Source organism: Nannobrachium achirus (genome assembly GCF_963921795.1).
Source record: "Nannobrachium achirus genome assembly, chromosome: 23".
NCBI classification, from domain to species: Eukaryota; Metazoa; Chordata; class Actinopteri; order Myctophiformes; family Myctophidae; genus Nannobrachium; species Nannobrachium achirus.
Window position 1 is genome coordinate 2,048,745 of NC_137830.1, and position 25,000 is coordinate 2,073,744.

The window sequence follows — 25,000 nt, forward strand, 5'->3', positions numbered from 1 at the left end:
CCACTATGTTGACAGTGATAGTAGCCTATATATAATGCCCACCTTGCCCACTATGTTGACAGTGATAGTAGCCTATATATAATGCCCACCTTGCCCACTATGTTGACAGTGGCTCCCTGGTCCCGCAGTCTGTCCACCACCAGCTGAGGAGACGAGGCGGGCACCACGATGGTGGCTGGCAGTGCCATCTTCCTGGCCACGTAGGCTGCTGCCATGCCCGCGTTGCCCCCTGTACAGACAGCACAGCACGCAGGGCATCTCTTATACTCTCTAACACACTGGTTCCCAAGCTTAAACAATTGTAGGAGTTGGCATTACATTTAGTTTGACTTGATCATTGTGAAAATAGCCGATTTACATGCTCACAACGCCTCATGTTTTGAGCATGTAGATCTGCTATTTTCACAATTTCTGCCTCTAATATTTGTCACTTTAGAAATGTGCAGAATGATACCCTGTACACACGTATACTGTATGTTGGTATGTTTAATGTTGAGTGAGAAAACAAAACAGTCTTCAATAGGGGGTCCGGGACCCCTAGGGGGTCCTCAGAGTTACTACAGGGGGTCCTCCAAATCTTTGAGTGATAGAAACCTTTCTTCTCCTTTTTTATATTAACCACTTGAACCCTAGTGATCTTATTCAGAGAACCGATCTGACACGAGTTAACCGATCTGCTATTTGATCTGCTTGTAGATCTGCTATTTGCTTCTAGATTGCTATTTGCAAAGAGTTTTTGGTGTAGAGGGGAAAAAGAGCAGACTACGTACAGAGTGAAAGGTCAGGTTTATTAAGTATTGACGTTTCAAGTGTTTAAATATAAATTGACATGAATCCAAAATACACAATACATGACTGTGCTCTCAAACGATGAAACAATATGGAATCTTTGAAAAGGTTGTGGCCTTGTGGGGGTCCCTGCTTCATCTCTCTCTCAACTAAGGGGTCCTTGGCCTGAAAACGTTGAAGACCCCTGGCATAGGCCATACATGGCCAAGAGTGCACACGTCGCAAGTTGGCACCTGGACAGGACAGAGTGCAGTTCTAGTTACATTTTCACACCAAGTTGGTGAAATCCTGCTCCATGGAATCCACATGACCCAAATCAGTCACACTGAGAGCTTCAAACCCATTTAGAACGGTTACACATTATTGTGTATCATTATTTTATGCTTTAACTATTGAAAAATAGCAGATATACAAGCTCAGCTTGCGAGCTTGTAGATCTGCTATTTTTGAAAAATCATGAAAATTTGAATTTTCAGCCGATTCTATAAGTGTCTTTTGAATCCTACTAAGGTTTTTTTGAAAAACGTATGTTCCTATGACGGCAATCTGGCCAGCCATCGTCAAAGAAAAGGTCCTTTTCACTTAAATGGAGCTCAGTTAGTCTGTTCTTGAGAGACTACTATGTCAGCGGTTCTCAAACCTTTTCATGTGAAGGACGCCCAAAATGATATGTATTTGGCCACAGACACCCATCTCAAAATATTTAGTTCCAGGGACCACCCAGAAGCAAAATTTGAGTTACAAACGTTCGCTTTGATAATACATAATATTCAAAGATTTGCACACATTTTCACAACTTTTTCAAAAATAGCAGATGTACAAACTCGCAGCGCGGCACTCGGTGCCGCGCTGTGAGCTTGTATATCTGCTATGTTTCACTGGTTAAAGCATTCAATAATTCTAGGCCTAAATGGGTTAATCCTCTCACCTGAAGAGCAGACCACTCCTTTAGACTGCCTGGCCAGCTGCAGAGAAAAGGAGACGAGAGGAGGAGAAAAAAAGAGAGGAAAGGAATGAGTGTGTTCATATGTTCTATGACAGGGGTCTTCAACAGGGGGTCCGGGACCCCTAGGGGGTCCTCAGAGTTACTACAGGGGGTCCTCCAAATCTTTGTGTGATAGAAACTTTTTTTTCCACCACTTGAACCCTAGCGTCCATATTCTGGGAACTTTAGCCAAAAATAGCCGATCTGCAAGCTCACAATGCCTCACGCTGCGAGGCGTTGTGAGCTCGTAGATCGGCTATTTTCGGCAAAGAGGTTTGGTGTAGAGGGGGAAAAGAGCGGACTAAGTACAGAGTGAAAGGTCATGTTTATTAAGTAGCCTATTGACGGTTCAAGTGGTTCAATATCTGAAAACACAAATTGACATGAATCCAAAATACACTGATGATTGTGCTGTCAAACGAATAAACTATATGGAATCTATGAACAGGTAGTGGGGGTCCCTGAGTACCGGAGTAGGCCTACTGTAACTCCACTACAATTATTTGAAAACTTTAGTTACTGGTCACTTTCTATATTTAGATCTTTATTAAACATACATTAAGCCATTTGAAAATAGACGATCTACAAACGATCTGTACAAGCTCACACTGCGTTGCATCGCGACGCATTGTGAGCTTGTAGATCTGCTCATTTCAAAAGACTTGTCTACAATTTATACATTCGAAAACTTGTGAAACGAGACATTCCACATAATGAGTACTTTCTTTCTACGTTTGGTGCTTTATACCAAAACCTTTGTAGGCTACTTTTACTCAAGTAAATGATTAATTCTGGACAGGACTTTTACTTGTAACAGAGTATTTCATTTTCTACACTGCAGTATTGATACTTTTACTCGAGCAAATGCATAATTGAATACTTTTTTCCACCACTGTTGTGTCACTGGAGCAGAGGTTTTCAAAGCGGGTGACGGGGCACCCTGGGGTGCCGTGACGGCAGTCCAAGGGTGCCGTGAGATAATTTGATAATATTTGGAATTTATTTTGACAAATATTTAGTATCATTTTAAACTTGAAGTACAAAGTTATTTTCAGTCAGTTCTAACCAAAATGGCGATTATCTCAACGTTTTCCTCGCAACATAATCACTAAAATATCATCACTGTCGGGCAGAAACCTTGTATCTCCAAGTTTCAAATGTGTACGTCTTTTGGTAAAGACTGTCGCACAAAACTAGTGAAAACAGCCGATCTACAAGCACACAACGCCTCGCATCGTGAGGTGTTGTGTGCTTGTAGATCTACTGTTTTCACTAGTTTAGTACATTTTATAGATGATAAATACAAAATGAACGGTTTTGGACATACAAGATTTCCACCCGACAACGACGATATGCTATAAATATAAAGTGCTGGGAGTGAGTCGTGAGAATTATGTAGGGGTGCCTCGGATTTAAAAAATATATATTTATGGGGTGCCCTGAGACAAAAATGTCTGGGAACCCTGGAGCACTGGAGGCTACCTGTTGGCAGAGGTGAAGGCCTGTAGGCTACCTGAACACTGGAGGCTACCTGTTGGCAGAGGTGTCCTATCCCTCGTATCTTGAAGGAGCCAGAGGGCTAGCAGCTCTCCATCTTCAGGTAGACGGGGGTTCCCAGCCGTTTGGACATGGAGACGCTCTCTAGGAGGGGGGTGTTGATGTGGAAATGATCTGACATCACTGCAGCTCACTGTGTGTGGAGAGAAACCCTTTAAATGCTCTGACATCACTGCAGCTCACTGTGTGTGGAGAGAAACCCTTTAAATGCTCTGACATCACTGCAGCTCACTGTGTGCAGAGAGAAACCCTTAAATGCTCTGACTGCAGCTCACTGTGTGCAGAGAGAAACCCTTTAAATGCTCTGACTGCAGCTCACTGTGTGCAGAGAGAAACCCTTTAAATGCTCTGACATCACTGTGTGCAGAGAGAAACCCTTTAAATGCTCTGACATCACTGCAGCTCACTGTGTGCAGAGAGACACCCTTTAAATGCTTTGACATCACTGCAGCTCACACTGTGTGCAGAGAGAAACCCTTTAAATGCTCTGACATCACTGCAGCTCACACTGTGTGCTGAGAGAAACCCTTTAAATGCTCTGACATCACTGCAGCTCACACTGTGTGCAGAGAGAAACCCTTTAAATGCTCTGACATCACTGCAGAGAGAAACCCTTTAAATGCTCTGACATCACTGCAGAGAGAAACCCTTTAAATGATCTGACATCACTGCAGAGAGAAACCCTTTAAATGCTCTGACATCACTGTGTGCAGAGAGAAACCCTTTAAATGATCTGACATCACTGCAGCTCACACTGTGTGCAGAGAGAAACCCTTTAAATGCTCTGACATCACTGTGTGCAGAGGGAAACCCTTTAAATGCTCTGACATCACTGCAGAGAGAAACCCTTTAAATGCTCTGACGTCACTGCAGAGAGAAACCCTTTAAATGATCTGACATCACTGCAGAGAGAAACCCTTTAAATGCTCTGACATCACTGCAGAGAGAAACCCTTTAAATGCTCTGACATAACTGCAGAGAGAAACCCTTTAAATGCTCTGACATCACTGCAGAGAGAAACCCTTTAAATGTTCTGACATCACTGCAGAGAGAAACCCTTTAAGTGTTCTGACATCACTGCAGAGAGAAACCCTTTAAATGTTCTGACATCACTGCAGAGAGAAACCCTTTAAATGCTTTGACATCACTGCAGAGAGAAACCCTTTAAATGTTCTGACGTCACTGCAGAGAGAAACCCTTTAAATGCTCTGACGTCACTGCAGAGAGAAACCCTTTAAATGCTCTGACGTCACTGCAGAGAGAAACCCTTTAAATGCTCTGACGTAACTGCAGAGAGAAACCCTTTAAATGATCTGACATCACTGCAGAGAGAAACCCTTTAAATGCTCTGACATCACTGCAGAGAGAAACCCTTTAAATGTTCTGACATCACTGCAGAGAGAAACCCTTTAAATGTTATGACATCACTGCAGAGAGAAACCCTTTAAATGTTCTGACATCACTGCAGAGAGAAACCCTTTAAATGCTCTGACATCACTGCAGAGAGAAACCCTTTAAATGCTCTGACATCACTGCAGAGAGAAACCCTTTAAATGCTCTGACATCACTGCAGCTCACTGTGTGCAGAGAGAAACCCTTTAAATGCTCTGACGTCACTGCAGAGAGAAACCCTTTAAATGCTCTGACATCACTGCAGAGAGAAACCCTTTAAATGCTCTGACATCACTGCAGAGAGAAACCCTTTAAATGATCTGACATCACTGCAGAGAGAAACACTTTAAATGCTCTGACATCACTGCAGCTGACAGAAAGAAACCTAAGAGGCTTTCAGGAAGTAAACACAAATGCACAGGGAAGACAAACCTGCACACTTATAACCCCACCTTGTCTATTAGAATAATGTTAACTTCATAGACACAGAAAAAACTGAAAAAGTACAAGACTATGGCACCACCTCTTTAACTATATGGGTGTTGGGTGGGAAATACAGATTGTATTTGTCCAGGGGTCCAGCTAAACAGAAATACTATATTCAGATTGTATTTGTCTAGGGGTCCAGACCGTCCAGCTAAACAGAAAATACTTGGTGGGTTGTCAATCTCAGCCAGTCAGGAGGAGAACCCATTCATCATATCCCCTCCATCTCTAGAAAGAAATTAATTGGTATGAAAATGACCTGAAAATGTATTTCCTTTTTACTGAAGAGCTGGAGAGACAGACCTTGTTATTGAACAACACTCAATAATACATTGCTATCACAATACTGTATAGACAGTTTTTTTTAGCAGTAAATATTCCATGTCAAGCTGTTTTACTAGCCATAAATTATGGAGAGGAGAGGGCGCTAATATTCTGACGTTATAACGTCAGAATATTAGCGCCCTCTCCTGGAAGTTATAATTTATGGCTACTGTTTTACCACATGGCAATTACCTAATTGAAAAGGTCTTGTGAAATACCAATTAAACATATTTAACAGGTACAACACGTGTATTTGTTTATAACATTTTAAAAGAATGTAACATGTGGTCTTCTTGCATTTCTAACCTGTGCTACACTGCCACCTGGTGGGTGGACATCGCAATAATAAATACACTAACAGATGTCTGGTGTTTATGGTTTTCAAACGCTAAAGCAGAGAGAGAATCCTAGAGAGAGAGAGAGAGAGAGAGAGAGAGAGAGAGAGAGAGAGAGAGAGAGGGGGGGGGGGGGGGGGGTGTCTTCTGCAATAATAACCACCTAAATAATAGCCTCGTGAGGACTGATAATTATGCATCTTTTAAAATATGAAAGGTTCGGTCACAAACGGGACGCCGACCATACATTACACGGCATATGATAAATATAAAATACAAATAAAAGAAAGATAGAACCTTTACTACAATATAAAAGAAGATGGAATCCGGAGGTGATGTAGGTAGAAATCCTTGCAGTATTTATTCAAAGTAGTTCAAAAAGCATAGTCCAGGAATGGCAAAGAATCAAGTAAAAAGGACACAAGGTCCTAAGCACTGACCTAACCTCACGGCCGGCAGGCTCAACTGAGTCCCTCATGTCAAATTAGAGTCGGTTTAAATACAGTCTCAATAAACAAATCATGGCCTACAGACAGACAAATGGTTCAAACAGGAGGTAAGACTTGATCATTGGACAGGAAGAATAGGCTACTCAAAGGACACAGTGATACAGTAAATATAGCATTGATCATGCAGGGAACAAATAGATCAGGAGAGGTTTACATATAGGTGTGACATCCTCAGGCCAGCAGATTGCAGAGTGACAGATGGTCTGGAGGAGACATCATTTTAGTTTTTAAGTTCACCTTGATATTAAACAAACTATTACATGTTTAAACAAAGATATCCTATTTATCAATCCCTCATCTTTTAAATATGTTATAGTTTGTTATTTAAATTTGCAGGCATAATCAGTAGCTCGCAATCTGAGTTCTGGGAAAGTTCGGTGGAAGTGGCGCACGTCGGCTCTTTGTGGATATAGGTTTAACTTTTATGGCTATCCATTTGGACATAATGTCTTTAGAAATGTCAATTTGCTTGCTAGAGCCACCAACAACCTCGCAGGATATCCCCGCACTGTCGGCAGTGGTTGTGAGTGGAGTGGTGATATAGACGGTCAGCCACTGGGGTTGGTCGGTATCATCTGAGGGGATTAATGCTCATAGTGATTTTTGTCAAGGTATACATGTCTAGAGTCAGAAAATATGTGATAGCCTTGTACCACAGGTAGCTTTATGAGTGCTATCATGCATTTTATAACATTAAACGAAAATAAACAGTTCTGAAAAGTGGCCAATATTAAGTACAACAAACATATTCAAAGTAGTGGTATATTGTCATCAGTGATCCTTCATCTTTGAAATGTGTCACTATGATAGCTGAGATCAAGTTATTTTCATCAAATATTGTTATAGAATTCTATTTTTAAAACTGTGCCTTTGGTGGCAGTCGCCGTACAGTACCCAATTTGAGTTGAGTGAATTAGTTTCACCTTATAGATCTGTTGTTTATTTAGTAAAGGTTAAGAAAACTCTAGGACAGATATAATTACATGTATTTGTAGAGACTTTATTCAGGAATTCAAATAAGTATATCATTTGTCTAATGTCCATATTAACGGTACACCTTGTTACTTCATCCCCCAGAACCTAATTTGGAGATACAGTATTTTTAACTTTTATCAATGACAATTCTTTCATTGTTGTTAGCAAACAACATACTTGTGAAATTACAATAATTAGTTTATGATAGTAGATAACAAGATAATTACTTTAATCTCTCCATTTTCTCGATTACACAGATCATATGATGTGTTCGATATTCTTCAGTTATCGAAGTTTTATACGTTCACAACCTAGTAATCAAAATCATTTTCTTCAATGTCTTCCATGTCTTCATCTGAACTTTCCACACTCTCTGATGTGGATCCCTGGTTCTCACAGGCTGCCAGTCTACACATGTCAGTACACTTGAGGCCATTTGCAACACACACACATTTTGGGAGTGAACATTTCTTTGGACAGTTACAGGCCAGTAGATCCAGTACAGCATTAGGTGCAGGCTGGCCTTCCATCCAGTGCACCACCAACTGATCAGATTCTTCTTCTCTCTCCATCTTCCATCCTCTGCCAACAGGGCTGGGAACGTGTGGGTCCTGCTCCAAGCATCTTCTCCATATACCAGCCTGGTAGTTGGCTCGCTCTGCATGCTTTGTTAAACAGTCCTTGCATGGTGGGAGTTGATGACTTTCAATTTCACCTTTTTTAGCACAGAAAAGGTGATACCTGAGCTCATTGATCTTGTTGGTTGATGCTTTTGGGACATACATGTGGCATGTAAATGCCTCTAGTTTGTCCATCAGTTCTGGGGATAGGTCCCATTCTTGACCCAACTGTAAGAATGTGTCCTGTGTTTCCCTGTTGCTGGTGAGAAGTCTTAGGGCGCTTGTTTTCCCTTTGCCTGCAAAGGCACTTACAGTGTCACATCCAGTGTATGCATGCAACCCAATGAGAGCTCTACAAACCTCCATGCCAACAGTGGCAGCAACCTTCCTGATGTCTACAAGCCTTGTACGGGTTCTTGTGCCACATTTCTGGAACAGTGGGGCCTTAATCCTGTCACAGAATGCTAAAGACATAATGAATACATCAGTGTCTTCTGAACATATGACTACAGATTGGTATCCCTCTCTTGTGGCATGGTCAGCATGGAGAAGAAGGCGACCATCTGCTTCTTCTTGTTGGCATTGAAGAGCAGACACCTCCTCGCTGTCTTGAGATGTGATTCTGTAACATGTGTCATCCACAGTTGCATACAGAATCTTTTCCTGTAGCTTTGCTCTATATTCTGCCTTCCTCCATTCATGCACAATGAATTTAATCAGGCTGGTTTTGATACTGACCTTTGTCAGGAAGCTCCTCCACTGCCTTACCATCTGTGTGCCTGTGATACCTTGCAACTCGTGACCAGTCTCTTCACCCCGTTGAGATCTTTCACTATTCTTGATAGAATTCTCCTTGTATGTGTCGAAAACAACATCTATTCTGCAACTCTGACTGCCTTCCCTGAGGGCCATACTCAGAATTGTTGAGGCGACATCTCTGAAAGTAACTTGATCACCTTTCACTCTTTGGACCAAGTTCATTCCATCAACCACTGTAGCAGAGTTTGCTGGGAGTTGCTCTGCTACGGCTACATTTTTCTGCAAGGTTGTGGCCAACGTAGCCTTATTTGTCTTTCTCAGCAATCCATCTGGTGTGGACAAGGCCCAGGGCAATGGTCCAAGAGGATGAGAAAGGATATGTTCCATGTGTAGACTGCGCCCTTGTGCCATCACTATGATGCGCCCAAACAAAGATCTGTCTGCTTTCAATATGATCTCCCTCCCGCTTGATTTCACTTGTCTCTTCTTACACATATCACTGAATGTTTTCAACTTGTTGGTTTTCATTGGGTCATGGAATTTCTTTGCTGGTGGGTCTTCCTCTAGTCTCTCTTTCTTGAAAGTTGCATAGCATTTCTCACCAATCTCATATGCCTTCAGCAGATCAGAGGCTATGTCCCTGAGTGCTGCCTTTGCCGTAGATATGCTAATGAGGTCCCGCTTCTCTGCAAATGGGTTGACCCATCCATGTATGAGGCTAACCACCGCTGAAACTGCTTCCTCGTCTTTCTGGATTCTTGGCTGCTGTAAATCTGTGTGACGAAGCTGGGATGTATTGCCTTGCACCATTTCCCTTAACTGTCCCAGGAATGCACTGCGGTGCTCAGCTGTTATGTAGTAACGTCTGACAGCTCCAGCATTCAGGCTGAACCGTGATGTACCTCCTGGAGTCTGAGTGTCTTTGTTAATTGTGACTTCAGTAGCCTGGTCCACAGGGATCCGCCCAAAGGGGTTGTTACTTGACAGCTGTACTGAGAATTGCCCTGTCTTGAAGGCCTCATACACTGAAGGATTTTTCTCTGGGAGGTTTGTCATCTGAGCAAAGTAGGGGGACAGGTACCGTGCATAATTGATCTTATCATAGGCAAAGCACCATGGAATCATGTTCCTTATAGCATGGAGGTGCAACTCCCAGTTCCCTTCACGTGATGCCCGCAGAAGACCAAGTAATACGTCGTCTACCATGTCAATGTATGACATCCAGAATGCAGATAGCTCGCCATTGTTGTGACGGAGGTGTTCCAGAAAGTCTTTCCACAGGGTCATGAGTTCAGCTAAGAGAGGACTTTGCATCAGATTGTTAAAATTATGTTCGTTGAAGTCACTGGCCATGTCTTTCACATTGTCCAAGACTGATTTGATCATCCCACTCATCTGTTGAATGTTGTCCTCAACCCACAGTATGAACTCTGCCCATGCAAGTCTCATCAGTGCTTCATATATGCACTTGTGGACTCTAACAGCACGATTATAGTGCTTACCATCAAGGACTCCGTTGATGGACCCCTCTGCGACAATTCCAGCCTCTATGCATATGTCCTTTAAACCAGCATCCCGAAATCGCTTCCCTAGGATGGATAAAGCATTACATATGGTATGGAATGCCCCCATTCTGAGAAGAATGTTTGAGAATAGCTCTTTGTGCTTCCAGGCAATTTCAGTTGCTTTCGCATAGAGTGCTTGATCCATGATGACCACAATTGTTTCTAAATGCAGTTCCTTCCTGATAAGCTCTGATTGGTTCAGGATTTCAAATACGGTGGTCAACTCGGTGGCTGGTGAATTGATAGTTGGCAGATACCCAACTATATCTTGAGATATTGGTTCTTGGTCCCTAGCGCTGATATTAAAGCCAGTCCAGCTTGGGACTGCTTGATTCTCTGGGTCAGTTTGCCTTGCAATTGTCCACACCAGGTTCTTCTTGCTGGCAAAAAGAGCAGCTTCCTTCATTCCCTGGACACAGTGTTCCCTGGTTGGGAGAGGCTGTGGACCCACACGTGCACCTGCTACATACACTTCCAGGGCTGGGGCCTCAATGGTGACTGATCTCTGCTTACCTTTCTCAATATGTGGAAGCTCAGCACTTGGCAGGTGTGGTCCATAAACATTGGCTTGTACGGCTATGCCATTTACTCTATGTGATGTACCCTTTCCAGTGAGAGTTTCCTCTAGTCTATCAATATTGTCCCATGCAAGATTGGTGAAGACATGAGGCTTGATGGAGGCTGGAAGGACAACTCTCTGGTTGGATGCTGCTGCTAGCTTTTGGAGACATAGAGCAGTGTCATTCTCTTCAAGTTGGGAGTAAGATACCCCATGCCCCAACCTATTCAGTGTCTGAATTAGCTCAGTGTTATTCGTCAGTGTTTTAACTGCGTAAGGAAGTAGTAGGTGCTTTGGTGGCTTATATTGACCACAGGTTACAGCATATATTATGTCCTGACTAAAGGACTGAACCAGAGCAGTAACCCTCTGAGTTTTAGTCTTGCTGTCAGGATTTCCAGTCAGCATTCCAACAAGAAGCCGTTGAAGTTGATCTGGTATGGATATATCACTATCTTTCACATCGGATGGATGTAGTGGCCAGGGAGTTACAGTCATGTCCTGTCTAATGACTGATCTGATGTGTGATGAAGTCTGATCTATGATCTTGTTTATATTAGTTGACTTGGCCCTCCAAACTTTAAGTTCCCTCTGGAGAGCTTGATTTTCCAAGACAACATCCCTTAATGATACACTTTGTGGTACCATCAACAATTTTCCTTTATCATCTGGAAATAAATGTACTACATTGCCCAGCTCAGATTCAAGAGTCCTGCGAATATTCTTCCTTGTAGAATCTCTCAAGAGTGTAACTCCACCAGACAACATGAAATGTTCAATTTTTGAGAGCAAAGAAGTGACATGTACAATTATTTTATTGGGTATAACATCAGTTCTTATATATTCAAAAAGATCACGATATGCTTCCCTTTCAATCCCTTTATACAGTTCATCACCATCTGTTTCCTCATCTTTCTTTCTGTACTCAGGTTCCCCTTTCTTGATTCGTGTATAATCCTTGTAGCATGACATATGATAATGGGCCTCTGCAGCAACTATGTCTCTGCTTGTTGCTGCTAGGATATTTGCATCTCCCTTTTGGGTTGCACATTCTCTTAATGTTTGGTCAGCTCTGAGTTGTACAGCTTGTGTAAGCTTTTCACGTGACTTGGAGCCCTTCAGAAACTTCACTTTCTTACAAAAAATGCAGATTTTATCATACACTCTTGATTCTGATGAAGATCTCCTACTTGGCCTGTTTGCTGGACATGCATACTCAACATCTTCATCAATAATGCTTTCATTGGCTTTCTTTTTAAAAGACTCCAAGTCCTTCTTCATGGTGAAGAGGCTTCTACATTTTCTGTGATAATATATAGTTGGCACTTCCTTTTCTCCAAGTTCTTTAGCCATGTCTAAAATTGGGGCATGGTTTCTCACTTTGGCTGCTTCTAATAATGTTTCCCAGGATTTATAGTCTTGAGGACTAACTAAATGTTTATCATCATCTTTTGATGTTTGCTGGTGTATGATGCACTGTTTAATCGATGCTTTCTGCTTATCACTCTCCATTCTTTTTATTTAAGGGAGTCAGCTAGTTGAAATGTAAATATGTTGCTCTTCTCTTGCTTCTGTTTGCAGGACTGACCCACTACCACTGACTGGCCTATTTATACTGTGTGCATCAATTAACTCAATGCACACCATGTGTGTGTATTCACACCTAGCTCCACTCCGCCCAGTTAGTTTGACTCAGGCCAGCCAGGTGTGGCTACTTGTATCAGCAATCCCCCATCCCTGGTGATATGCATGTCTGACAAAATACAAACCTTTAGCCTATGCATTACTTATACTATTTTATTTATGAAAATCTAAAGGAAACCTTTTTGTTGCATCTTTCATAATTTTATAGTCACTATGTTGTCACTGCCTGTAATAGAAAAAACTTCTAGAGATGCAAATTTGAACAACCTTGCTTAACAATATATAGTCTGAGCTTTATCCCAACCATTTTTCAAAGAGATTGGATCAATAATAAGAGAGAATCATCAGTTTGAGGTAGAATGCTCCATTCGGATTTTGAAAACTTGTGTTTTGGCATGTGGTTATATAATGAGTGATAACACAGAAAAAGCTACCACCACTGCATGGCTATCACATTTTTCCTAGTACTAGGGGAGTATACCTTCCCAAAAATCACTATGAGAATTAATCCCCCCAGATGATACCGATGACCCCATATTGATGGTGCTAGCTGAGTACCTAATAGCGATGATGTTCGTTTCTGGAACCGATTTAGCAAAGTCCTCGCTCTTGTTTGGCTCGGTCACGGTCACTGCTATCTCCGCCTCCGTGGAACGTACCATAGTCGCGTTCACGGAGTCCTCCTCAGCGTGCGCGTTCTCAAAGCTGACGATGACAGCATCTTCCACCGCTGTGATTGCGTCCATGATGACAGCCTCTCTGTCGGTGGATGCGTTCTCCTCGGCGGGACGTGGAACCGCTGGATCTCTTGGTGCAGAAACACAGCTGATCACAGCTATCTCTGGTGATTGACGGGAACGGCCTCGACGTCGGTGACGGAAAGTCAGTTTTGATTGAAGTTTGGGGCAGGCGTGCACAGTGTGCGTTGTCGCACCACAATAAAAACATAATCCGTGTTCTCGGCGGCGCCGACGCTCCTCGGTGGGCAAGCGGCGGCCCATGTCATTCTTGGAAGCATTATGCTGGGCTTCCGTCTTCGTAGCCCGGTTCTTTGAAAAGGCCGGTAAGTCACAATCAGTGACAACAGGGCGAGTTGTCCGTCCTGTTAAACGTCCTCTCAAAATGTTGTGAGAAGTGGTTGACTCAGGCTTGTCCAGTTCTTGTCGTAACTGGAAAATCTCTGCTTCAAGTAAAGCGATCCTTTGAAGCAGGGCTTGATTCTTCCCCGTTAAAATAACAGGAGTCATCCTGGCAGTTATTGTCCAAAACTATAACTGAAAAAAACAACTAACACTACATCACCTCAAATGTCCATTTTCTTTCGTTTCAGCTCTGGTTCGTTTGAAACGTCAATTGGCAAGCGTACTCTGACAGCTTAATCCAATATATTGTTTCCCGCATCGAAGGACCATTGATAAATATAAAATACAAATAAAAGAAAGATAGAACCTTTACTACAATATAAAAGAAGATGGAATCCGGAGGTGATGTAGGTAGAAATCCTTGCAGTATTTATTCAAAGTAGTTCAAAAAGCATAGTCCAGGAATGGCAAAGAATCAAGTAAAAAGGACACAAGGTCCTAAGCACTGACCTAACCTCACGGCCGGCAGGCTCAACTGAGTCCCTCATGTCAAATTAGAGTCGGTTTAAATACAGTCTCAATAAACAAATCATGGCCTACAGACAGACAAATGGTTCAAACAGGAGGTAAGACTTGATCATTGGACAGGAAGAATAGGCTACTCAAAGGACACAGTGATACAGTAAATATAGCATTGATCATGCAGGGAACAAATAGATCAGGAGAGGTTTACATATAGGTGTGACATCCTCAGGCCAGCAGATTGCAGAGTGACAGATGGTCTGGAGGAGACATCATTTTAGTTTTTAAGTTCACCTTGATATTAAACAAACTATTACATGTTTAAACAAAGATATCCTATTTATCAGCATATTTGAAGGGGGGGAAAGTGAATATGTTTGTGTGTGTGTGTGTGTGTGTGTGTGTGTGTGTGTGTGTGTGTGTGTGTGTGTGTGTGTGTGTGTGTGTGTAGCCTACTTGAATCTGTACTGATGTACATGAAATATTGTACAGAATATATGAAGAATGCACACTGTCTGCAGTGGATGGTATCCTGGTCATTAATGTTACGTTATTAATATGTACCAACGTACAGTGCACTTCTCTGTTGGTCATAGACTTGGATGGATCAACATGTCATGCACTAATCTAATCTACAGTAAATTATGTCACGTTGTCTAAGATGATATTAAAGCAGACTTACATTACATAGACAACTGACAGCGTAGATGAAGCTCTATATGTTGTTGCTCATGTGGTCTGAGTAATGATCATGAATTCATGACACAAATCTACTACTAAGCAGACTAGACCCCATATCCCGGGGGGACAGGAGCATTGTGATTGGCTAGGTTGGTTGTGAGGGGGAGGTGACTTTTAACCAGGGGTAGACTAGAGCAGTGGTTCTCAACCTGTGGGTCGGGTCCCCAGATGATTAACTTAATGGTAATGTGGGCAACATTGTTTTCTATCTTAACGGTAAACAATTTAACCAACATTAAGTTTAAGTGTAGGCTATGGAGGGTATCTGCCCCTTTCTAAAGTGACAATTTAAGGATGTTTTAATACCTCTAATATGGCATATTGGTCTAATATGACATTGGTCAAATAGACCAATTAGTGGCAGAAATTGTGAAAATAGCAGGTCTACATGCTCACATGTGACACATGCATATAGATTTGCTGTTTTCACAATAGAACCGTGTTATACAAAATGTAATGCCTCAACTCTTGTCAGGGTATAGGGGGTCTGGGGGTCCCCAGTTAAAATATGATTATTTTGGGGGTCGAGGCCTGAAAAGGTTGAGGACCACACTGAACTAGACTAGAGTAGCCAAAAACTGTCTCAACTCAAGTTCAAATAATAATAATGACTCAAGTAGGAGACATCATTTCTTGGATAAGAAGAAAGTATCTATCTTATATATACATTCCTCCTATTGCCGCATCCCACTTCCAGCCATTAACGCCCCCTTTACATCGACTTCAACTCATAGGTAGTCGTTGTCTAGGACGTAAGGAATACAGCCCCTAACCCTATGCCGTCCGCTATAAGCACGAGAGAGAGGAGGCAACAGGGGAGGGGGGGCGGGCAAGCGAGAGAGAGAGAGAGTGAAATTTGACACCACTGTGTTTGCATGTGCCAATTTCAACCGAGGGGGGCGTAGCCAGAACACACACACACACACACACACACACACACACACACACACACACACACACACACACACACACACACACACACAAAAATAGCTAATAGTTAGCTCTAATAGCTCACAACTTTCCACTTTTCTCTTTCACCTCAATCGCAGTAACATCCGTATACACCACGTCAGCGCATCACCAATACGTTTTATTTATTATTATTATTACCAGTAAGACTCCCTAATCGGGAGATAAGCGACCGTTATCTCCACAAATAGGCCAAACGTTTGTTTTACCAATTATCAAGACATACGGGCAGTTGACAGTTTGCCATGGTTACTCATTGAAGTTGAATCTCCATATATGGAGATAACCTACGCATCACACTAAGTCTGACCTCACCAGCCCATATTTGGGCATGAGCAACTTATGTCTCCATATATGGAGATATGATGACATCACACAGTCCTCAGCCGATGATGTGGCGTGATGTCATACAATACACAAACGAGCCCTACAGTATAAAGGGGCAATTCTTGCCAGGAAAGAAGCATTTCTTCGACCTTATCGCCAGGGTTGGCTTATAGCAGCTGTCAGTAGGACCATATATGGATTATGTTAGTGTGGATCTCCTAACAGGGCATCATCTGGGATACAATCCCTTTTATGCCCATATAGATCCCTAACAGAATCCCTTTCATGCCCATATATGGAGATCCCTAACAGAATCCCTTTTATGCCCATATATGGAGATCACTAACAGCTAACAGAATCCCTTTTATGCCCATATATGGAGATCCCTAACAGAATCCCTTTTATGCCCATATATGGAGATCCCTAACAGAATCCCTTTTATGCCCATATATGGAGATCCCTAACAGAATCCCTTTTATGCCCATATATGGAGATCCCTAACAGAATCCCTTGTATGCCCATATATGGAGATCCCTAACAGAATCCCTTTTATGCCCATATATGGAGATCCCTAACAGAATCCCTTTTATGCCCATATATTATGGAGAAATCCCTGCTCTGAGTATCTGACATCAGTGTGATGTCACCTGTTTATGCCCATATATGGAGATCCCTGCTCTGCGTATCTGGTTGCTATGGTAAACAGTTGGTTGCTAGGGTAAAAAAACATGGTTGCTATGGTAAACAGTTGGTTGCTAGGGTAAACAGTTGGTTGCTAGGGTAAAACCATGGTTGCTAAGGTGGTTGCTAACGTACACTAACAGACCAGCAACAACAGACTGTTGCCACAGCAACGTACACAAAGGTCTGTGTACACATGTGGTGTGATGTCATACTGATGCGGAGATATGAGCAGGGCAAAGGTGTGACGTGTGACGTGTGACCGACGGACAGACGGACGGACGGCCGGTGGAGGTTTTCATAGTAAACTGCTCCCTGACGGTCGCAATTATTTTTTTCCAATTTTTTTTTCTCAAACATTTTTTTTCTCAAATTTTTTTTTTCTCTAAAATTTTTTTTTGAGAAAATTTTTTTTTTCTCAATTTTTTTTTTCTCAAAAATTTTTTTTCTCAAAAAACTTTTTTTTTCTCAATTTTTTTTTCTCTAAAATTTTTTTTTCTCAATTTTTTTTTTCTCAAACATTTTTTTTTCTCAAAAAATTTTTTTTTCTCAAAAAACTTTTTTTCTCAAAAAACTTTTTTTTCCTCAAAAAACTTTTTTTTCTCAAAAAAAACATCAGATCGTGGCCACCCTGTACCTCAGGGATTTGTTTTCGACGAATATTTACTCCTATAGACGCAACGCGACGACCTAGAGGGGAGGCCGGCGTAGCCGGCCGACCTTCTAGTAGTATATAAGAGAAGAACTAAAACTACTCATACTGGATTACTTAACTATGCTCTGCCTGATTAATATTCATAATGTATTGTTGAAATGTATAAAATATACAATTATAAGTGTTTGTCCAATAAATACCGCTAAACAAAATTGTCCCTCTGAGAGCATGAAACAAATGGAATGTAGGCAGTCTACATTGAATTAAAAGACAACAGACAATGGTAAACATGAAAGTAACAAGCAGAATGTAGCTATAATTATTTGAAAATGTATACTTTTACTCTTTTTCTTTGGCCAGTGATTAGCCTATACATTTCAGTACAACTTACCTTCAAAGCAACTTACCATGCACACTGAGTAACTCCAGCCCTCTGAGCTGTCAACATAAAAACTTCAACCTTTGAATTCCTGCCAAGGTTGTAAAATGACTTCACCTCTTGTCCTCAAGACAAGTCACACATAGGGACGTGCTGGCCATTGGGAAAAGCGGGACAACTCCCGAACGGCCGGTTCATTCCTGGCCGGTCCAGGCCGGCCATTAGGAAAAAATGTTAAATAAAATGTCGGCCTTCGTTACATTTTGGGGGCTGTAAATCGTCACTGTCGGGCAGAAAATCTCGTATCTCCAAGTTTCAAATTTTTACATTTTTAAATTTTTTCGCAAAGCAAAGCCCTGCTTCATCATACAAGGCTGTCGCACAAAAGTAATGAAAACAGCAGATCTACAAGCTTGTAGATCGGCTGTTTTCACTAGTTTAAATCATTTTTAAAATGGTTTTGGACATACAAGGTTTCCACCCTACAACGACGAAATATAACTCATGTAATTGGCCCACTGGCTTGTCACTTGTCATGATCTGAAATGACAAATCTTTGAGTAGCAGCAGCAGCGCTAGAGAGAGAGATCTCTCTCTATAGCGCGCAATGAGGGCCTCTCCAACTCTTTTTCCCGGGCTGAATCAGGGGCCCAGCACGTCCCTGGTCACACACTGTGCAAAGTCCCTTGTCATTAATAGTGGGCTATAAGTGTAAACAGTGAATTATGATTTAGTAAAGGTCAAATGATTAGCCTACTCACTGATGAGAGAGATGTGTACAGTTCAGAAAACTATAGGGCCGCTGCAAATATCAATTATGTTATAAAGCAATTATTATTTCTGTGTGTGTTAAACTATTTTTTTCCACGAAATATTGATAAACCACTTGAGCCCTATCTATTTTATTCTTCATTGCACAGCAATGTCATGCAAAAATAGTTACAATATCTAATATCTAATGTAGAACTCCATATATGGACACGGCTGACCTACAGTATCATCAGTATCATGACATGCAGTCAGATGTCACAAGCACACACAGCCAAGCACAGATGCCAGCAGTATAGGCTACTCTACTACTCTTTGCCTATCTTTCAAAACACGACTCCTCCAGACTATGCCAGGGGGACACTGTTATGCTCATAGATATATATGTCACGGTTAGATAGAGAAACTGTTAGATCGAGAAACGGAGCGCTCGTCGTGCGGCGCGGGGCGGAACAAGCGGTCGCTTTGATCCACAACAAAGGCAACAACAACGTAGGGTCGGCCCACGGAGGTTAGGGTTAGGGTTAGGCATAGTTTTACTGAGGTTAGGGTTAGGGTTAGGGTTAGGGTTAGAGTTAGGCATATTAAGCTAATGGCTAAACACAGCCGAGCTAGGCTAGTAAATAAACAAGGAAAGAGAGTCGCAAACGAGTGACGTCAGCGCCTACACTAGTGAATGGCTGTTGCATGGGCTGTTGTCGCCATCTGGTGGTGATTGGTGTGTGGTGAACTACAAAACGAGTGCTCTTACCACAATCTAACTGAGTTACCCAAACTGACTGTAACCCAGACCACACTTTGAGAACCACAGACCATAACGTTGTACTCTGAGTGTACAAATGGAACCAAATGGACCCTTACGGCTCTGTAACTCTGAGAGTGTACAAATGGAACCAAATGGACCCTTACGGCTCTGTAACTCTGAGAGTGTACACATGGAACCAAATGGACCCTTACGGCTCTGTAACTCTGAGAGTGTACACATGGAACCAAATGGACCCTTACGGCTCTGTAACTCTGAGAGTGTACAAATGGAACCAAATGGACCCTTACGGCTCTGTAACTCTGAGAGTGTACACATGGAACCAAATGGACCCTTACGGCTCTGTAACTCTGAGAGTGTACACATGGAACCAAATGGACCCTTACGGCTCTGTAACTCTGAGAGTGTACACATGGAACCAAATGGACCCTTACGGCTCTGTAACTCTGAGAGTGTACACATGGAACCAAATGGACCCTTACAGCTCTGTAACTCTGAGAGTGTACACATGGAACCAAATGGACCCTTACAGCTCTGTAACAAATAGAATGAATGTAGATCATAACAGAACACATGGTTGTGATCCTCAGTCTAATGCTGCCCTCTGGTGGACAATAAACATAATGCTACTCCTACCAGCCATGGTAAAAGTACTGCAGTAAAACTATCAACAGGTTAAGTTAGGAAGTCACACCAAACTACCTATGAGAGTGGATTCATCATTCAGCCAATGCATTTCAATGGGCATGAAGCGTTTTCAACGTCCTTCAACGTTTTCAGCCGAAGGACCCCTTAGCTGAGAGAGAGAGATGAAGCAGGGACCCCTTAGCTGAGAGAGAGATGAAGCAGGGACCCCTTAGCTGAGAGAGATGAAGCAGGGACCCCTTAGTTGAGAGAGAGATGAAGCAGGGACCCCTTAGCTGAGAGAGATATGAAGCAGGGACCCCTTAGTTGAGAAAGAGATGAAGCATGGACCCCTTAGTTGAGAGAGAGATGAAGCAGGGACCCCTTAGTTGAAAGAGATGAAGCAGGGACCCCTTAGTTGAGAGAGAGATGACGCAGGGACCCCTTAGTTGAGAGAGAGATGAAGCAAGGACCCCCACAACCTTCTCATAGATTTCATATAGTTTCATTGTTTGACAGCACAATCATCAGTGTATTTTTGATTCATGTCAATTTGTGTTTTCAGATATTTAACCACTTGAACCGTCAATACTTAATAAACTTGACCTTTCACTCTGTTCTTAATCTGCTCTTTTTCCCCTCTACACCAAACCTCTTTGCAAGGTCACAACGCCTCGCGCTGCGAGGCGTTGTAGATCTGCTTGTAGATCTGCTATTTTCGGCTAAAGTTCTCAGAACTTGGACACTATGGTTCGAGTGGTTAATATATAAAAAAATAAAAAAAGGTTTCTATCACACAAAGATTTGGAGGACCCCCTACAGTAACTCTGAGGACCCCCTAGGGGTCGCGGAGCCCCTGTTGAAGACCCCAGCAGTAGAGGATTTCTGCAAAAAAAAAGAAAATGCTCCATTCTCATTGAAATGCATTGACAGAACGGGGAATCCACTCAAATAGGTAGTTTAGTGTGGCTGCAGCCTTATATAAGAAATACTCTGAACCCAGCTTGTTGCCAATACGGCTCGTTCTTTTACCTTGTCTGATGACTGTAAGCTGATGAGGGGTCGCACCGCCGTGTACAGTAAAAACATCTCCTGTAACGCTGCTCTCAAAAATCCACCGCTCGTTAGCAATAATGGAGTCCCAAATCACTTCCTGGCTGTTTTCTGTGGATCTGTTCTAGAAAATGCATTTCTATGCTCTGAATGGATGGCAAGCCGAACGGCCCAATTCACATGAATTCTTTGCATAAGGCTGCCCTCTGCCGCCAGTTTGACCAAAGTACACATTTGAGCGTCCATTATAAAATAAATTAGTTTAGAAAGAACCAATAGATAATTTTCTATAACATCGCAAAGGTAAGCTGCTTTTTGCTGGCACCAAGCCCAATAAATACACTGCTCAAAAAAATAAAGGGAACGCATAATCATTGCAATGTAACTCCAAGTCAATCACACTTTTGGGATATCAACCTGGCCAGTTAGGAAGCAGCACTGATTATGAATCAGTTTCATCTGCTGTTGTGCAAATGGAAAAGACAACAGGTGAAAATGAGACAATTTGCAAGACAACCCCTAAAAAAGGAATGGTTTTGCAGGTGGTGGCCACAGACCATTTGCCTGTCCTCATCCTTTCTGGCAGATTTTTGGTTAGTTTTGGATTTTGCCAGTGCCCTGACCACTAGAGGTAGCATGAGGCGGTATCTGCAACCCACAGAAGTTGCTCAGGTAGTGCTGCTCATCCAGGATGGCACATCAATGCGCACTGTGGCAAGAAGGTTTGCTGTGTCTCCCGATGTCCACAAGTGGGGCCTGTGCTCACAGCCCAACACCGTGGAGCCCGATTGACATTTGCCAGAGTACACATGGCCTGGGCTGTTCCCTTTATTTTTTTGAGCAGTGTACATTATAACATCTGGCAGTAGGACCCTAACCCTCCCAATCAATATGATGACATCATAAAAGTGACGGTCGACTCAAATTCAACTTTACTGTCTGTCAGTCGAGTCAACTTGAGAAAACATCTCACGTTGTTAATGTCCTGGCATGCGTGCGTGTGTGTGTGTGTGTGTGTGTGTGTGTGTGGGTGTGTGTGTGTGTGTGTGTGTGTGTGTGTGTGTGTGTGTGTGTGTGTGTGTGAAATCCCCCCCCCCCCCTTACAGTGTGGTGACAGTACGCTTCACTGGTAAACGGTCAACTAAAAGGATAAAAAGCTTTCAGGTCTCAAAAAGGCTTTTGTCAAGCAATTTGGGTCCTTTTTTTAACTTATAACATAAGAGTTATAAGTTGAATGACAGTCTTATAAAACAGTACAAGGTGCCCTCCAGACGAGGCGCGGTCACCGCCTCCTAGCAATTAATTTTCAATGAGAGGCGGGCGGCTTTTTAGACCGGCGAGGCGAGCGGGCGCAGTCCCGTGAAATCCACCGCCAGCGTGCTGGTTTGTGCATGCGTACGCGGGCGGTGAGAGATGGATTGTGTTCATCTTTGTGAAATACCGCGCAGCGTTTACTCACTGAGCGAGTGTGTTTGTGTCTCACCGCGGTGCGGCCACCGCTGATCCTAGCGGCAGCACCGACGGTGACCACGCTTAGTCTGGAGGACACCTTATGCAGAAAAACAAGTACAACTTGTAACACAATGCTTAGTCTGGAGGACACCTTATGTAGAAAAACAAGAACAACTTGTAACACAATGCTTAGTCTGGAGGACACCTTATGTAGAAAAACAAGAACAACTTGTAACACAATGCTTAGTCTGGAGGACACCTTATGTAGAAAAACAAGAACAACTTGTAACACAATGCTTAGTCTGGAGGACACCTTATGTAGAAAAACAAGAACAACTTGTAACACAATGCTTAGTCTGGAGGACACCTTATGTAGAAAAACAAGAACAACTTGTAACACAATGCTTAGTCTGGAGGACACCTTATGCAGAAAAACAAGAACAACTTGTAACACAATGCTTAGTCTGGAGGACACCTTATGCAGAAAAACAAGAACAACTTGTAACACAATGCTTAGTCTGGAGGACACCTTATGCAGAAAAACAAGAACAACTTGTAACACAATGCTTAGTCTGGAGGACACCTTATGCAGAAAAACAAGAACAACTTGTAACACAATGCTTAGTCTGGAGGACACCTTATGCAGAAAAACAACAACTTGTAACACAATGCTTAGTCTGGAGGACACCTTATGTAGAAAAACAAGAACAACTTGTAACACAATGCTTAGTCTGGAGGACACCTTATGCAGAAAAACAAGAACAACTTGTAACACAATGCTTAGTCTGGAGGACACCTTATGTAGAAAAACAAGAACAACTTGTAACACAATGCTAAATAATAATGGTATTTGGTAAGGATAGACTTTGTTATCTTTTTATTGATTGATTGAGCGAAAATTTAGTTTTTAGTGTACAAAAGGTGAGTGTTTTCTCTCGGTACAGAAAGGTAAAAAACTCTCACTGCAAAAATGTACGTCTAAAATGTTTTTCTTTATTTTTCTTTGTATTTTCACAATGGTATTAATTGATGTAACAACAGCACAATGTAAAGACAACAACATTGGTTTAATTTTATTGAAGATATCAGTAAATATACATGAAAGGTTCAACATAAATGTTTTACATTTTATAATTACATTTTATAGGTAAAATACAATGGTTTTCAAAACCCTTCATTGGAGTAAATGTAATCTTTTTCATTATCAATAAAACTATACAATATTCATGTTTAAATGATAGGTCACGACCGCCAAAATAATAACATTTAAACATATTTGTCCAATGTTTAACCAGTTGATAGTTTGATTACTTTTAAAAGTCCTTTCATTGTCATCTGGGGACCCCCTGGGGGTCCCTCTGGGGGTCCCCCTGGGGGTCCCTCTGGGGTCCAGACCCACAGGTTGAGAACAAACCTTTTCATGTCAATCTGAACATTTTGTTCTAGAGACTCCATTTGTACAAGATACATTTTTTGAAAATAGCAGATCTACAAGCTCACAACACGCCGTGATGCGGCGTGTTGTGAGCTTGTAGATCCGCTATTTTCAAACAGTCAATGAATGCAGTAAATGGTTAAAGTGGTCACACTGATTTTGATGCTATACACATGAACGTTGCTGGGGACCCCCTGGAACCCCCTCAAGGACCCCTGGGGGTCCCCGGACCCCACTTTGAGAACCACTGTATTCATGATCTATAAATCTGTACAATATTCATGTTTAAATGTGTTAGACACACAGAGACCCCCCCCCATTGCTATGGAAACCAAACCATATTGATTCTATAACCCCCCCCCGTTCCTGATTATTACATTATGATACACCCTGTCTGTCTGTCTGTCTGTCTGTCTGTCTGTCTGTCTGTCTGTCTGTCTGTCCTCACAGCCTGTCTGTCTGTCCTCACAGCCTGTCTGTCTGTCTGTCCTCACACAGAGACACAGAGGAGTCAGTGTCAAACGTAAACCCAGCATAGAGAGGTTCAGTGAATGTGTGCTGGACGGTGTACAGGTGAATCAGTGTGTCTGAAGACACTTGATAGAAGGACAGAGTCCCAGCAGGACAGTCCAGATACACTGCTACTCTGTTGGAGCCAGAGGGACAATCAGGAAGGTAAGTGCAGAGCTTACTATTGTGTGTGACAGTGTATCTGTTAACATGGTTACCATCATAACAGGTCAGACTCCATGACATTTTATTGAATCCAAGCCCACATTCCTCACCTTGTCCTTTCCTACTGATTCCCCTGTAAGTTACTGCTATATGAACCCTTCCACTCCTCTCTACCTCCCAGTAACAGCGTCCAGTCAGACCCTCTGTACACAGAACCTGAGGCCATCCATCAAACCTGTCATGATGACCAGGATATGAATGAGGCTGTTCCACCCGAGTCGCCTTCCTGTTGTTCTCAGAGAGAGAGAGGACTCTGTGTGCTGTGTTTGAGTCCAGTGTGAGACGATGAGAATCTGATGAGAAAACAACACAGTA

The 25,000-nt window shown here is 42.4% G+C and overlaps 1 protein-coding gene and 1 pseudogene across 2 annotated transcripts in view; both read right to left on the reverse strand.

Annotated features, from left to right (window-relative positions):
• LOC308308487 (L-serine dehydratase/L-threonine deaminase-like) overlaps window positions 1-3,452 on the reverse strand; it is a 17,032-nt pseudogene extending 13,580 nt beyond the window's left edge. Inside the window, exons 1-3 of the transcript XR_013963386.1 lie at window positions 3,306-3,452; window positions 1,718-1,754; window positions 90-229 (exon numbers count right to left, since the gene is read on the reverse strand). The product of XR_013963386.1 is annotated as an L-serine dehydratase/L-threonine deaminase-like (transcript). The remainder of the gene's footprint in view (window positions 1-89; window positions 230-1,717; window positions 1,755-3,305) is intronic.
• Window positions 3,453-8,478: 5,026 nt separating this feature from the next.
• The window catches only part of LOC308308488 (uncharacterized protein), a gene marked incomplete at both ends in the record, with an annotated part of 51,469 nt that continues 34,947 nt past the window's right edge, over window positions 8,479-25,000 (reverse strand). The window contains 4 exons of the mRNA XM_080753902.1: window positions 8,479-8,594; window positions 9,334-9,787; window positions 10,664-10,721; window positions 13,058-13,306. Of these exons, the coding sequence (XP_080610028.1) occupies window positions 8,479-8,594; window positions 9,334-9,787; window positions 10,664-10,721; window positions 13,058-13,306 (877 nt within the window). The remainder of the gene's footprint in view (window positions 8,595-9,333; window positions 9,788-10,663; window positions 10,722-13,057; window positions 13,307-25,000) is intronic.